Source organism: Anomaloglossus baeobatrachus, chromosome 2 (assembly GCF_048569485.1).
Source record: "Anomaloglossus baeobatrachus isolate aAnoBae1 chromosome 2, aAnoBae1.hap1, whole genome shotgun sequence".
NCBI classification, from domain to species: domain Eukaryota; kingdom Metazoa; phylum Chordata; class Amphibia; order Anura; family Aromobatidae; genus Anomaloglossus; species Anomaloglossus baeobatrachus.
In genome coordinates, this window is record NC_134354.1 from 462,156,242 (window position 1) to 462,173,326 (window position 17,085).

The window sequence follows — 17,085 nt, forward strand, 5'->3', positions numbered from 1 at the left end:
CAGACACAGCGCTGCTACATACACACACACATAGCTCTGCTACATACACACATAGCTCTGCTACATACATACACACATAGCTCTGCTACATACATACACACATAGCTCTGCTATATACATGCACACATAGCTCTGCTATATACATACACACATAGCTCTGCTATATACATACACACATAGCTCTGCTATATACATACACACATAGCTCTGCTATATACATACACACATAGCTCTGCTATATACATACACACATAGCTCTGCCACATACATACACACATAGCTCTGCTATATACATACACACATAGCTCTGCTATATACATACACACCTAGCTCTGCTATATACATACACACATAGCTCTGCTACATACATACACACATAGCTCTGCTATATACATGCACACATAGCTCTGCTATATACATACACACATAGCTCTGCTATATACATACACACATAGCTCTGCTATATACATACACACATAGCTCTGCCACATACATACACACATAGCTCTGCTATATACATACACACATAGCTCTGCCACATACATACACACATAGCTCTGCTACATACATACACACATAGCTCTGCTATATACATGCACACATAGCTCTGCTATATACATACACACATAGCTCTGCTATATACATACACACATAGCTCTGCTATATACATACACACATAGCTCTGCTACATACATACACACATAGCTCTGCTATATACATGCACACATAGCTCTGCTATATACATACACACATAGCTCTGCTATATACATACACACATAGCTCTGCTATATACATACACACATAGCTCTGCCACATACATACACACATAGCTCTGCTATATACATACACACATAGCTCTGCTACATACATACACATATAGCTCTGCCACATACATACACACATAGCTCTGCTATATACATGCACACATAGCTCTGCTATATACATACACACATAGCTCTGCTATATACATACACACATAGCTCTGCTATATACATACACACATAGCTCTGCTACATACATACACACATAGCTCTGCTATATACATGCACACATAGCTCTGCTATATACATACACACATAGCTCTGCTATATACATACACACATAGCTCTGCTATATACATACACACATAGCTCTGCCACATACATACACACATAGCTCTGCTATATACATACACACATAGCTCTGCCACATACATACACACATAGCTCTGCTATATACATGCACACATAGCTCTGCTATATACATACACACATAGCTCTCCTATATACATACACACATAGCTCTGCTATATACATACACACATAGCTCTGCTATATACATACACACCTAGCTCTGCTATATACATACACACATAGCTCTGCTACATACATACACACATAGCTCTGCTATATACATACACACCTAGCTCTGCTATATACATACACACATAGCTCTGCTATATACATACACACATAGCTCTGCTACATACATACACACATAGCTCTGCTATATACATACACACATAGCTCTGCTATATACATACACACATAGCTCTGCTATATACATACACACATAGCTCTGCTATATACATACACACATAGCTCTGCTATATACATACACACCTAGCTCTGCTACATACACACCTAGCTCTGCTATATACATACACACATAGCTCTGCTATATACATACACACATAGCTCTTCTACATACACACATAGCTCTGCTATATACATACACACATAGCTCTGCTACATACACACATAGCTCTGCTATATACATACACACATAGCTCTGCTACATACACACCTAGCTCTGCTATATACATACACACATAGCTCTGCTATATACATACACACATAGCTCTGCTACATACACACATAGCTCTGCTATATACATACACACATAGCTCTGCTACATACACACCTAGCTCTGCTATATACATACACACATAGCTCTGCTACATACACACATAGCTCTGCTATATACATACACACATAGCTCTGCTACATACACACATAGCTCTGCTATATACATACACACATAGCTCTGCTACATACACACCTAGCTCTGCTATATACATACACACATAGCTCTGCTATATACATACACACATAGCTCTGCTACATACACACATAGCTCTGCTATATACATACACACATAGCTCTGCTACATACACACCTAGCTCTGCTATATACATACACACATAGCTCTGCTATATACATACACACATAGCTCTGCTATATACATACACACATAGCTCTGCTACATACATACACACATAGCTCTGCTACATACATACACACATAGCTCTGCTACATACACACCTAGCTCTGCTATATACATACACACATAGCTCTGCTATATACATACACACATAGCTCTGCTATATACATACACACATAGCTCTGCTATATACATACACACATAGCTCTGCTACATACACACCTAGCTCTGCTATATACATACACACATAGCTCTGCTATATACATACACACATAGCTCTGCTATATACATACACACATAGCTCTGCTGCATACATACACACATAGCTCTGCTATATACATACACACCTAGCTCTGCTATATACATACACACCTAGCTCTGCTATATACATACACACATAGCTCTGCTATATACATACACACATAGCTCTGCTACATACACACCTAGCTCTGCTATATACATACACACATAGCTCTGCTATATACATACACACATAGCTCTGCTATATACATACACACATAGCTCTGCTATATACATACACACATAGCTCTGCTACATACATACACACATAGCTCTGCTATATACATACACACATAGCTCTGCTATATACATACACACATAGCTCTGCTATATACATACACACATAGCTCTGCTATATACATACACACCTAGCTCTGCTATATACATACACACCTAGCTCTGCTATATACATACACACCTAGCTCTGCTATATACATACACACATAGCTCTGCTATATACATACACACATAGCTCTGCTACATACACACATAGCTCTGCTATATACATACACACATAGCTCTGCTATATACATACACACATAGCTCTGCTATATACATACACACATAGCTCTGCTATATACATACACACATAGCTCTGCTACATACATACACACCTAGCTCTTCTATATACATACACACATAGCTCTGCTATATACATACACACATAGCTCTGCTATATACATACACACATAGCTCTGCTACATACATACACACATAGCTCTGCTATATACATACACACATAGCTCTGCTATATACATACACACATAGCTCTGCCACATACATACACACATAGCTCTGCTATATACATACACACATAGCTCTGCTATATACATACACACCTAGCTCTGCTATATACATACACACATAGCTCTGCTACATACATACACACATAGCTCTGCTATATACATGCACACATAGCTCTGCTATATACATACACACATAGCTCTGCTATATACATACACACATAGCTCTGCTATATACATACACACATAGCTCTGCCACATACATACACACATAGCTCTGCTATATACATGCACACATAGCTCTGCTATATACATACACACATAGCTCTGCTATATACATACACACATAGCTCTGCTATATACATACACACATAGCTCTGCTATATACATGCACACATAGCTCTGCTATATACATACACACATAGCTCTGCTATATACATACACACATAGCTCTGCTATATACATACACACATAGCTCTGCTATATACATACACACATAGCTCTGCTACATACATACACACATAGCTCTGCTATATACATGCACACATAGCTCTGCTATATACATACACACATAGCTCTGCTATATACATACACACATAGCTCTGCTATATACATACACACATAGCTCTGCTATATACATACACACCTAGCTCTGCTATATACATACACACATAGCTCTGCTGCATACATACACACATAGCTCTGCTATATACATACACACCTACCTCTGCTATATACATACACACCTAGCTCTGCTATATACATACACACCTAGCTCTGCTATATACATACACACATAGCTCTGCTACATACATACACACATAGCTCTGCTACATACATACACACATAGCTCTGCTACATACATACACACATAGCTCTGCTACATACATACACACATAGCTCTGCTATATACATACACACATAGCTCTGCTATATACATACACACATAGCTCTGCTACATACACACCTAGCTCTGCTATATACATACACACATAGCTCTGCTATATACATACACACATAGCTCTGCTATATACATACACACATAGCTCTGCTACATACATACACACATAGCTCTGCTACATACATACACACATAGCTCTGCTACATACACACCTAGCTCTGCTATATACATACACACATAGCTCTGCTATATACATACACACATAGCTCTGCTATATACATACACACATAGCTCTGCTATATACATACACACATAGCTCTGCTACATACACACCTAGCTCTGCTATATACATACACACATAGCTCTGCTATATACATACACACATAGCTCTGCTATATACATACACACATAGCTCTGCTGCATACATACACACATAGCTCTGCTATATACATACACACCTAGCTCTGCTATATACATACACACCTAGCTCTGCTATATACATACACACATAGCTCTGCTATATACATACACACATAGCTCTGCTACATACACACCTAGCTCTGCTATATACATACACACATAGCTCTGCTATATACATACACACATAGCTCTGCTATATACATACACACATAGCTCTGCTATATACATACACACATAGCTCTGCTACATACATACACACATAGCTCTGCTATATACATACACACATAGCTCTGCTATATACATACACACATAGCTCTGCTATATACATACACACATAGCTCTGCTATATACATACACACATAGCTCTGCTATATACATACACACCTAGCTCTGCTATATACATACACACCTAGCTCTGCTATATACATACACACATAGCTCTGCTATATACATACACACATAGCTCTGCTACATACACACATAGCTCTGCTATATACATACACACATAGCTCTGCTATATACATACACACATAGCTCTGCTATATACATACACACATAGCTCTGCTATATACATACACACATAGCTCTGCTACATACATACACACCTAGCTCTTCTATATACATACACACATAGCTCTGCTATATACATACACACATAGCTCTGCTATATACATACACACATAGCTCTGCTACATACATACACACATAGCTCTGCTATATACATACACACATAGCTCTGCTATATACATACACACATAGCTCTGCCACATACATACACACATAGCTCTGCTATATACATACACACATAGCTCTGCTATATACATACACACCTAGCTCTGCTATATACATACACACATAGCTCTGCTACATACATACACACATAGCTCTGCTATATACATGCACACATAGCTCTGCTATATACATACACACATAGCTCTGCTATATACATACACACATAGCTCTGCTATATACATACACACATAGCTCTGCCACATACATACACACATAGCTCTGCTATATACATACACACATAGCTCTGCCACATACATACACACATAGCTCTGCTATATACATGCACACATAGCTCTGCTATATACATACACACATAGCTCTGCTATATACATACACACATAGCTCTGCTATATACATACACACATAGCTCTGCTACATACATACACACATAGCTCTGCTATATACATGCACACATAGCTCTGCTATATACATACACACATAGCTCTGCTATATACATACACACATAGCTCTGCTATATACATACACACATAGCTCTGCTATATACATACACACCTAGCTCTGCTATATACATACACACATAGCTCTGCTGCATACATACACACATAGCTCTGCTATATACATACACACCTAGCTCTGCTATATACATACACACCTAGCTCTGCTATATACATACACACCTAGCTCTGCTATATACATACACACCTAGCTCTGCTATATACATACACACCTAGCTCTGCTATATACATACACACCTAGCTCTGCTATATACATACACACCTAGCTCTGCTATATACATACACACATAGCTCTGCTACATACATACACACATAGCTCTGCTACATACATACACACATAGCTCTGCTACATACATACACACATAGCTCTGCTACATACATACACACATAGCTCTGCTATATACATACACACATAGCTCTGCTATATACATACACACATAGCTCTGCTATATACATACACACATAGCTCTGCTATATACATACACACCTAGCTCTGCTACATACATACACACATAGCTCTGCTACATACATACACACATAGCTCTGCTATATACATACACACCTAGCTCTGCTATATACATACACACCTAGCTCTGCTATATACATACACACCTAGCTCTGCTATATACATACACACCTAGCTCTGCTATATACATACACACCTAGCTCTGCTATATACATACACACCTAGCTCTGCTACATACATACACACATAGCTCTGCTACATACATACACACATAGCTCTGCTACATACATACACACATAGCTCTGCTACATACATACACACATAGCTCTGCTACATACATACACACATAGCTCTGCTATATACATACACACCTAGCTCTGCTACATACATACACACATAGCTCTGCTACATACATACACACATAGCTCTGCTACATACATACACACATAGCTCTGCTATATACATACACACCTAGCTCTGCTATATACATACACACCTAGCTCTGCTATATACATACACACCTAGCTCTGCTATATACATACACACCTAGCTCTGCTATATACATACACACATAGCTCTGCTATATACATACACACATAGCTCTGCTACATACATACACACATAGCTCTGCTACATACATACACACATAGCTCTGCTATATACATACACACCTAGCTCTGCTATATACATACACACCTAGCTCTGCTATATACATACACACCTAGCTCTGCTATATACATACACACATAGCTCTGCTACATACAGACAGAGACAGACACGCGCGGCTCCGGGGGGGGGCATAAATCGGGGTTGGGGAGGGCACATACCGCTCAGGTCACGGTGGAGAGGGGGCCCACACAGCGCTGTGCTGGGGGTCGCTGGCTGGCACTGCAACATTCATCTGTGGGACTGAGCAGGACGCCGGTCTGTAGCTCCGCCCACAGATGAAGTTCAAACCAGGAAGTCTGCGCGCCTTAAAGAGACGGCGCCGCAGATTCCCCGGAACTCGGCCCTGGGACCGCAGAACTAAGGAGAGTGGGCCCCGGCCAAGGTGCACCAGAGCTGACGAGGCCGAGTGGGCCCCCCCGGCTCTCCAGGGCCCCGGCATTTGCCCGGGTATGCCGGGTGCTGACGCCGGCCCTGATTACCGCCAAGCCCAATGATTAGCCGCACCAGTCATATGAACTGTAGACATAATGTCACCACCGCAGCCTGTCAAAAAAAAAAGAAAAGCAGCAGAGACCCATGAATACTACTAATAAGAGCAATCAAAATTAATAATAAAAAAAAAAATCAGTAAAAAAAAAAAATAAATTAAAAAATATAGTATGTATAGAGGAAAAATGTAGTATTCCAGGAAGGCTTACTTATTCTATGCTTGATTGCTAATAGTAAGCAGGTATTCGGCAATCTGAATAATATAAATAATGCAGCATGGCAATCCCAGGTGTCATTTTCGTTCGGTCAGTGTTGGAATTTATTTTGTGGACCGTGAGAAATGAATAGGGAATGTCCACATGGCATCCACTGCTCCCTCACATGATCTGCAGAATTTCTGGCCGTCTGCCCCATCTATTGTGTGATAAGCAGTGGTCTCAGGGGAAAAAAAAGGAGATTCTAGTAACTGGAATTCTGCTGTGGAAAATCACTGACGGCAGCATTTGCCGGCCTGGAGAGAGTGGGATGTGCATTTACTGATGTAACGCACGTTTTAAATAGGAGGGTTAATGAATTGGGGACTGTGACCTACTCAGAATGCCAAAGTGAAGGGTGGGGGGGGGGACACAGCTGAAGGTAGACCTGTTTGTTTTTCATGGCTGTCCTCCTAGAAAAGAGCAAGCAGGGTACAGGCTCTTACAAAATTTAGAGTCTGGCAGCGCCATTCTCCGAGCTGTCGATCACAGCGCTGTTTTAATGGAGTCATCGGGAAGTAGTGCTTATTGTCATTATAAAACATATCCAGGCTACTGGCCTATTTTTTTTTTTTAGTTTTTTTTCTTTTACGAAATCAGACATCCCCTTTGACTATTGTGTATGCCATTAGAGACTTTCTGCAAATGTCCGACACTCAGAAATGAGACTGCCTGAGGGTACATATGTACTTACATTTCTGCCACGGCATCTCCCACGCCGCAGAACTTTGCCAGTTCATCTATACCCTCCTCTTTTATTACCGTACTATCCACATCAAAGCAAACTGCATCTGCCCGGCGGAGGATTTCCTTGAGATGGGACATGGAAGACATTTTGTGGTGGGTTTTTCTGTCAGGAGAACAAGAGAGAAAATGGTTTAGTAAGAAACAGGATAAACACAAGGTATAAAAAGCATTATTCACAAATCTGGGTTTAACAATCCAGTTAATTCAGGGATATGGGGAGAGCAGGGGCTAGGCATTTCTATTAAATCTGGGTGACAAAATGCAGACGTAGAAGAAGCCTAGTTATCTGCGGTGTGTAGCATGGACACAGTATATAAAGCAATATATTATATGTATAGAAGAAGTAATGTGATGGGCAGGTCCTGCCTGATTTTATTTTTTGTCTACTAACCCAAGTGTGTAAGGTGAAGTAGCACGTGTCACTGTATAGATGACTGCTCGGCCAGGTAATGGAAGGGATACACCTGACTGAGCAAACGAAAGGCAAGTTTACGTCTAGACCTATTGTTACATGCAATACACACGCGTATGTATGGGGTTCTTCTAACATAGCGAGATCGCTGCTGAATCACAGGTTTTGTGACGTACCAGTGACCTCATCAGCGATCTCGCTGTGTGTGACACTAAGCAGCGACCTAGTCCCTGATGTGAAATTGCTGATTGTTACACACTGTTCTGGTTAATTTTTTGGTCGTCGGGCTCCTGCAGGGCAGCACACATCGGTGTGTTTGACACCTTACCCAACGACCTCGTTCGCGACTCACGTAGGCGTGCATCTTCGTTGTTTTCCGCACCCTCTCTGTTCCGATTGGTGATTGCTACTGCGTTCGGATTGGCCGCTTCCATCCTCTGTTCTGGCTTGTAGATCGCAGTACATTTCAGAGGGCTGAATTCACTTGTCCCGGACTGCGTGTAGCAGCAGATCCGTAATACAGTCCATTCTGCATCGGGAATGTAGGATGGACCAGGATGGACAAGGATGGAGAAGGATATTATGTTGCTTTCTCTAAAGGCAAGGCCACCCAGTCACAACGCAGTTACGACCACCAATCGGAGCAGAGGGGTTGAGAAAAGGCAATGTAGATGCACGCCTATGTTACTAATCAAGATTTGAATTGTGCTATGTGACAGGGTCCCAGCAACCGCCGTATCGTTGCTGCGTTGTTGGGAAGATCTGACTGTTTGACAGCTCACTAGCGACCCTGTAGCGATGTACCAGCTATCCTGACCAGGTCGTATCGTGGGCGGAATCGCTGGTACATCGTTTAGTGTGGCAGTACCCTATATAAACCTGTAGACTTATAGTATTTACCTGATATGTGTGCACATGGATTGGGCAGTAGGGTCTGTAAAGGAAAAGAGCCTTATCAGAAATACTATTTTATGTAAGGAACAATAGTCATGTCATAAATGTCTCCATTTTTCATTTTATAAAGAGTACTGGAAACAGGGAAGATAAGCAAAAAAAACCAAATACATGATTTTGGTCATGTGCATCTTGGATCCTACTGCATCTTCAGCGTGGTCCTGATAAGTCAGGAATAAAGCATTCATTAACCCCTTAGTGACGGAGCTAATTTTCACCTTAATGACAAGACCAAATTTTGCACTTCTGACCAGTGTCACTTCATGAGGTTATAACTCTGGAACGCTTCAACGGATCCTGGTGATTTTGAGACTGTTTTTTCGTCACATATTGGACTTCATGTTAGTACCAAATATAGGAAAATATTTTTTGTGTTTATTTATGAAAAAAAATTGAATTTTGTCAAAAATTTTGAAAACTTTGCAATTTTCAACTTTTGAATTTTTATACCGTTAAACCAGAGATTTCTGTGACACAAAATAGTTAATAAATAACATTTCCCACATGTCTACTTTACATCAGCACAATTTTGGAAACAAAATTTTTTTTTGTTAGGAAGTTAGAGGGGTTCAAAGTTTATCAGCGATTTCTCATTTTTACATCAAAATTTACAAAACCATTTTTTTTTAGGGACCACATCACATTTGAAGTGACTTCAATAGGCCTAGATGACAGAAAATACCCAAAAGTGACACCATTCTAAAAACTGCACCCCCCAAAGTACTCAAAACCACATTCAAGAAGTTTATTAACCCTTCAGGTGCTTCACATGAACAAAAGCAATGTGGAATGAAAAAAAGCAAAAATTAAATTTTACCTAAAAATGTTGCTCTAACCCAAATTTATTCACTTTTAGAAGAAATAACACAACAAAATGGACCCCAAAACTTGTTCCCCACTTTCTTATGAGCGCGCCAATACCCCACATGTGGTCAGAAACCTCTGTTTGGACAAATGGGAGGGCTCGGAACAGAAGGAGCAATATTTGAATTTTGGAAAGCAAATTTGGCTGAAATAGATTGCGGGCACCATGTTGCATTTACAGGTCCGCTAAGGTACCTAAACAGAAGAAACCCCTCACAAGTGATGCCATTTTGGAAACTAGACTCCTCAAGGCTTCTATCTATGGGTATAGTGAACATTTTAGATCCACAGGTACTTCACAGATTTTGTTAACGTTACGTTGTCATATTGAAAATTTTAATAATTTTCTCAAAAATGTTGCTTTAGCATCAATTTTCTCACTTTTTCAAGAGGTAATTCCAAAAATTTGACCTCAAGGTTTGTTAACCACTTTTTTATGAGCGCGGTGATACCTCACATGTGGTCTGAAACCTTTGTTTGGACAAATGGGAGGGCTTGGAACGAAAGGAGCAATATTTGAATTTTGGAAAGGAAATTTGGCTGAAAAAGATTGCGGGCACCATATCGCATTTAGAGGTCCCCTAAGGTACCTAAACAGCAGAAACCCCGCACAAGTGACCCCATTTTGGAAACTAGGCCCCTCAAGAAATTTATCTAGATGTTTGGTGAGTACCCTGAACCCCCAGGTGCTTCACAGAATTTTATAACGTTGAGCCATGAAAATAAAAAAATAAAATTTTACCACAAAATTGTTATTTCAACCAGGTAGCTTTTTTTTCACAAGGGTAACAGGAAAAAAATCAGCATGAAATTTATTGTGCAATTTCTCCTGAGTTTGGCGATACCTTATATGTGGTGGAAATCAACTGTTTGGGCGCATGACAGGGCTCGGAAGGGAAGGAGCGCCATTTGACTGCAAAATTGGCTGGAATCAATAGCGGACGCTATGTTGCATTAGGAGAGCCCCTGAGGTGTCTATACAGTGAAGCTGCCCAACATGTGGCCCCATTTTGGAAAATAGACCCCTAGAAGGAATTTATCTAGATGTTTGGTGGGTACCCTGAACCCTCAGGTGCTTCACAGAAGTTTATAATGTTGAGCTGTGAAAATAAAAAAAATACATTTTTACCACAAAATTGTTACTTCAACCAGGTAGCTTTTTTTTTTTACAAGTGTAAAAGGAAAAAATTCAGCATAAAATTTATTGTGCAATTTCTCCTGAGTATGCTGATACCTTATGTGTGATGAAAATCAACTGTTTGGGTGCACAGCAGGGCTCGGAAGGGAAGGAGCGCCATTTGACTGCACAATTGGCTGGAATCATTAGCGGACGCTATGTTGCATTTGGAAAACCCCTAAGGTGCCTAAACAGTGGAGGTCCCCCACAAGTGACTCCATTCTGGAAACAAGACACCTCAAGGCTTTTATCTAGGTGTATATTGAGCAGTTTGAATCCAAGAGTACTTCACAGAATTTGATAAGCTTAGGTTGCCATATTGAAAATTTTCATTTTTTTTCACAAAAATGTTGCTTTAGCATCATATTTCTTACTTTTTCAAGAGGCAACAACAAACCGTGGACCCAACAGGTTGTTATCCAATGTCTTATGAGCACAGGGATACCCCACATGTGGCCAAAAACCTCTGTTTGGATAAATGGGAGGGCTTGGAATGGAAGGAGCACCATTTGAATTCTGGAAAGTTGAAATAAATTGCGGGCGCCATGTCACATTAGCAGGGCCCCTTGGGTACCTATACAGCAGAAACCCCCCACAAGTGACCCCATTTTGGAAACTGGATTTTATTCAGGAGTATAGTAAGCATTTTGAATCCACAGGTACTTCACAAAAATGTTGCTGTAGCAACAAATTTCTCACTTTTAGGCTATGTGGCCATGATCCAGCGACACGGCGTCTAGTACACAGTGTCAGCCTTCCTGCAGAGATGTGAGTGTTGTCCACGGGAGAACGCAGCTGCCCATGCCCATGATTTGGGTTCAGGCTGCTGTGGAGCTCTATGCTACCTGCAGAGAATACTCTTGTCTCCGCAGCATAAATTGACATGCTGAGGCTCGGGAAGCTGCACCACAGGTCAGTTTATGATGCGGAGAAAAGAAGCACATTGGGCATAGGAGTTCTAAAAATCCTTCCACTGTGCTTCTACTGCACAATGCAGCGCTATGGATGCAGGGAAAACACTCTGCGCCCAAAACGCTGCAAACCCTGATTGTGGGCACACAGCCTAAAATGCTACAATGGATGAATGGATAGATGTCAAACATATATAACGTCCCACCCCCCTGCATATTCTAAGCTGGCGCCCTTTAGTGCCTTTCATGCGGCACTAAAGGGTGCCTAGCCTTGTATTTAGCCCCCCAAAAAATTAATAATTAAAATAAACGACATGGGGTCCCCCCTATTTTTGATAGCCAGCTAGGGTAAAGCAGACATCTGTAGCCTGCAAACCACAGCTGACAGCTTCACCTTGGCTGGTGATCAATTTGGAGGGCTCCCCAGGCGTTTTTTTAAAAAAACAAAAACAAACGTGGGGTCCCCCCCAAATTAGATCACCAAGGTGAAGCGGACAGCTGGGGTCTGGTATTCTCAGGGTGGGAAGAGCCATGGTTATTGGACTCTTCCCAGCCTAAAAATAGCAGGCCGCAGCCGCCCCAGAAGTGGCGCATCCATTAGCTCCAGCTCATCCCGCGTCCTGGTGCGGTGGCAGACGGGGTAATATATGGGGTTGATACCAGCTGTAATGTCACCTGGCATCAAGCCCTGGGGTTAGTGATGTCACCGCATCTAAACAGGTACCCGACATCACTAACCCAGTCAGTAATAGAAAAAAATAAAGACAAAAAAAAATTTTGAAAAAAACAACCAATTTATTGAAAATAAATAAATTTCGGTCGCTGTAATCCATTTTGGAGGTCCCTCAGCGACTCTGGACCTTCTAGAACATGGGGGGCACATTCAGGGAACGTATCCCCCATTTTCTGGAAGAGCAAGCTGTCCATGAGCAGTGTGGGTGCAGTAATCTGAGAATACTGCACTCACACTGCCCCGGTCCAACCTAGGGCAGAGTGACCTGCAGTAACCTCATTCCAGAATATGAGGGGCACGCTCACAGAACGTACCCCCCATTTTCTGGAACAGCAGGCTCTCCATGTGAGGAGTGTGGCTGCAGATTACTGCACTCACTCTCCCCCGGTCCACAGCGCAGCAGCGAGGTCAGCGTCCCTGCTTGCAAGGATCCAGCTGACAGCCGCTGTCTGCGCATGCGCCGCCAGCTTTCTAGGAGGCGGCGTGATCGCGGGGACGGAGCAGCAGCCAGGTAACGGGGCTGACCGGGGACTGACCTGGGGACGACTTTTCTGCCGCATGTGACGTGTCACATGCGGCAGAAAGAGCAGGATGAATGCGGCCGCGTGCTGTGCGCCGCAATCTTGCATGCTCCGGAGGGGTGGGGAAGGGGGAGCGCTCTAGAGAACTGGAGGGGCTCCGGTGGACCAGAGGGCTCCGGTGGACCGGAGGAGGGGTCAGGGGGAGGACATTTCCCTCCGATCTGAAATGTTTGATCATTTCAGATCGGAAGGAAATGAATGCAGAGCCGGCGGTGGTGGCAGTTTTCTGTGCGCTTCGGCGCCATTTTGACTGCTCCGGAGGGGGGTTAGGAGTGGGGGGTGGGGACTCTCCGGTACCGGGGGCTTTGGGGGCACTAGGGGTTTATATTTCTTTCTCATCTGACATGTTTGATCATGTCAGATGAAAAAGAAATCAGTTTTACCGGCCATTCATTTTTTTTTCATGTGTTCGTCGGTATACGGTGTATACCGGCGATCACATTATCGGGGTCCAAAAAAAACACCCCGATTCATAATCTGGGGGGACTCCGCTACCCCCGGTAGCTGAAACCCCCGAGATTTTCGGTCGCTGGGGGGGGGGGGGGCGCTACAGGGTTTTTTCGGGCCGCCGCTTTAAAGAGGTTAAGAATGACCAAATGTACATTTCATCTGGACCAAACCCTAAAATTACTACTTTTAATTAATAGCTATGTAGTGTCCCACTGAGCACAATCACAAGCTGTTATTTTCTCTCAGATTTATGAGGTGTAGGAAGACGGGTGAGTGCACTATTACTCACAATATAGGCCTCAATATTAGGAACCAATGCTGGAGGAGAAAATGTTAATGTTCACCCTGAAAGTGCTCTCTGTTGCTACACATTTTCCGCCACAATTCAAGATAGACTATCTGCCGCTTTACTTATCTGTCCAGGACGGATCTGTCTGAAATCACGTGCAGAGTCCATGCACAGAGACATTGCTGCATACAGATCTCACGTGTTATGCTGCACTTTATGGACCTTTCCTATCAGTGGACATTTCATCCAGTGATGTGGAGCTGAGCTGCCGTGCCCAAGGGGCCGCAGTGTTTTACTAGCTTTATTTATAGGTATATAGTTCTATAGAACCGCCTTCTGGAAAACACAGGGGACATCAATGTCATTAGTAGGAACCCACGATCAGCAGAACAAATCCATAGCCCCTTCAATATTTGTACAAAATAAGGCTGTGGCTATGCGGCAACTTTGGCCACCACACCTGTAGTACAACCACAGTCCGCTCGCTCGGTGTCGCTGCTCCATTGTAGCCCAATACAAGGGTATTGCGAACATGACAAGCACTAAGTCCAACTGTGTTGGATCTCTTGCGACATATCTGTTCCAGTTGCAGTAACTCGGGGTTGAAATCACTTGTATTGGGATGCAACGAAGCATTCGACACCTTGCAAATTTTGGTTGCACAACAAGCTCCGAAGCCAAAGTTGCAGTTGTGTGAAGGAGATTACTTTTTTTCCCCCTTTGTAAAAGGTTTTCTTTATTTGTGTTAATGAATTTTAATGTACAGTGGAACCTTGGATTAAGAGTAATTAACTGAGAGCATTTTGCAAGACAAGCAAAGATTTTAAAAAATTTGTAACTTGGTTTAAGAGCAATGCTTTGCAATAAGAGCAAGTACTCATCGTGCACACTTCCGGTTCTATCCTTTCATGGAGGTGACGCACTCTGGAGGTAACTTTCTATACATATGTACTGTATACTGTACACAGTATACCATTGCAGAGTACAGTATATACGTACTATATAGCATGTCTATCAATTTGCGTTTGTGGATACAATATTATACTTTCTTTCAGCTAACTAGTACAGCACATTGCTTGTATTGTACCTCCTGCACACCAACAATTCTATTGTCAGCTAATGTGCAGTTTAATTTTTTATATTTTTTACTGTACAGTACTTTGTATTAGTGCACTGTAATAATTATATGAATATAGTACATTATATTGTATTACTGTAATAAGTTTGCAGAAATACAGTAAATATTTTTGGGTTATGGAACGAATTGTCTGTGTTTCAATTATTTCCTATGGGAAAATTCGCTTTGATATAAGAGTAATTTGGTTTAAGAGTTCACTCCCGGAACCAATTATGTTCATAATACAAGGTTCCACTTTATACCCATTTTATTTAACACTGTGAATAGGCTCATGGACTTTCTATTGAGCCCATTTAGCACTCTGTGCGCATAACTATCAGCTCACGGCTTCTACCTGGGGAGATACGCGCCCCGGAGCCATTTGTGAACAATTGGTTGGGTTCTCAGGATCCCCACCCATTGTCAGCACATGGAAGGGTGGAAAATTTACTTCTCATGCAAAAATGGGCTAAAATTATGTATGTAAACAGAGCCAATGAAGAATTGTGTGTATTGCCCTAGAAATGCAAACGATCCACAGAGCCAATACAATTTGTTTAAATCCATTACAAAGATTGAAGAAGAAAAAAAATAAAAAAGTGTAAAAACACAAAACAGAAATAAACTTAAAGGGCTTTGACTCTTTTTTTCAATGTACAATGAATATCCTCATTATCTGCAGCACTGGATGTACCAACATGAACAATCCAGCCACCTGATGAGCGAGCAAGTGATTGTGGTCAGGATTACACTTTATAAGTGACAATTGCTCCCAGTTATCGGTTTGTCTAAATCAGCCTTAAAGGGAACCTGTCATCGTATTCATGCTGTCCCATGGGCATGAATGAGACACTGTCTGCCTTATTGTAGCTGTATACGAGGGGCGATCCAAAAGTAATGATAAATTGGTTATTTCTATTGCACACAGAAATTAAAATAAAATGTTTTCTTCTCTCTTACGTACCCACTAGTCCAGGAAAAAAAAAAAAAAAATCACTTAAATAGGCCACGATTCCCGGGAGCTACATTCATTTCAATATGAACTGCCGAGGAGTGAACATCAATATGGAAAAAAACGAGCTCAGAGCTGTCATCAAATACCTCTGCTTGAAAAAAATGACTACCAAAGACATACACA

At 41.7% G+C, this 17,085-nt stretch overlaps 1 protein-coding gene across 2 annotated transcripts in view; it reads right to left on the reverse strand.

The window, feature by feature from the left end:
- The window catches only part of PSPH (phosphoserine phosphatase), a 46,204-nt gene that overhangs the window by 17,237 nt on the left and 11,882 nt on the right, over window positions 1-17,085 (reverse strand). Inside the window, exons 2-3 of one of the 2 annotated variants that reach the window (XM_075336326.1) lie at window positions 9,772-9,805; window positions 8,407-8,562 (exon numbers count right to left, since the gene is read on the reverse strand). In XM_075336326.1, the coding sequence (XP_075192441.1) occupies window positions 8,407-8,562; window positions 9,772-9,788 (173 nt within the window). In that variant the 5' untranslated portion in view covers window positions 9,789-9,805. The remainder of the gene's footprint in view (window positions 1-8,406; window positions 8,563-9,771; window positions 9,806-17,085) is intronic. The other variant, XM_075336327.1, reaches the window with a different exon arrangement.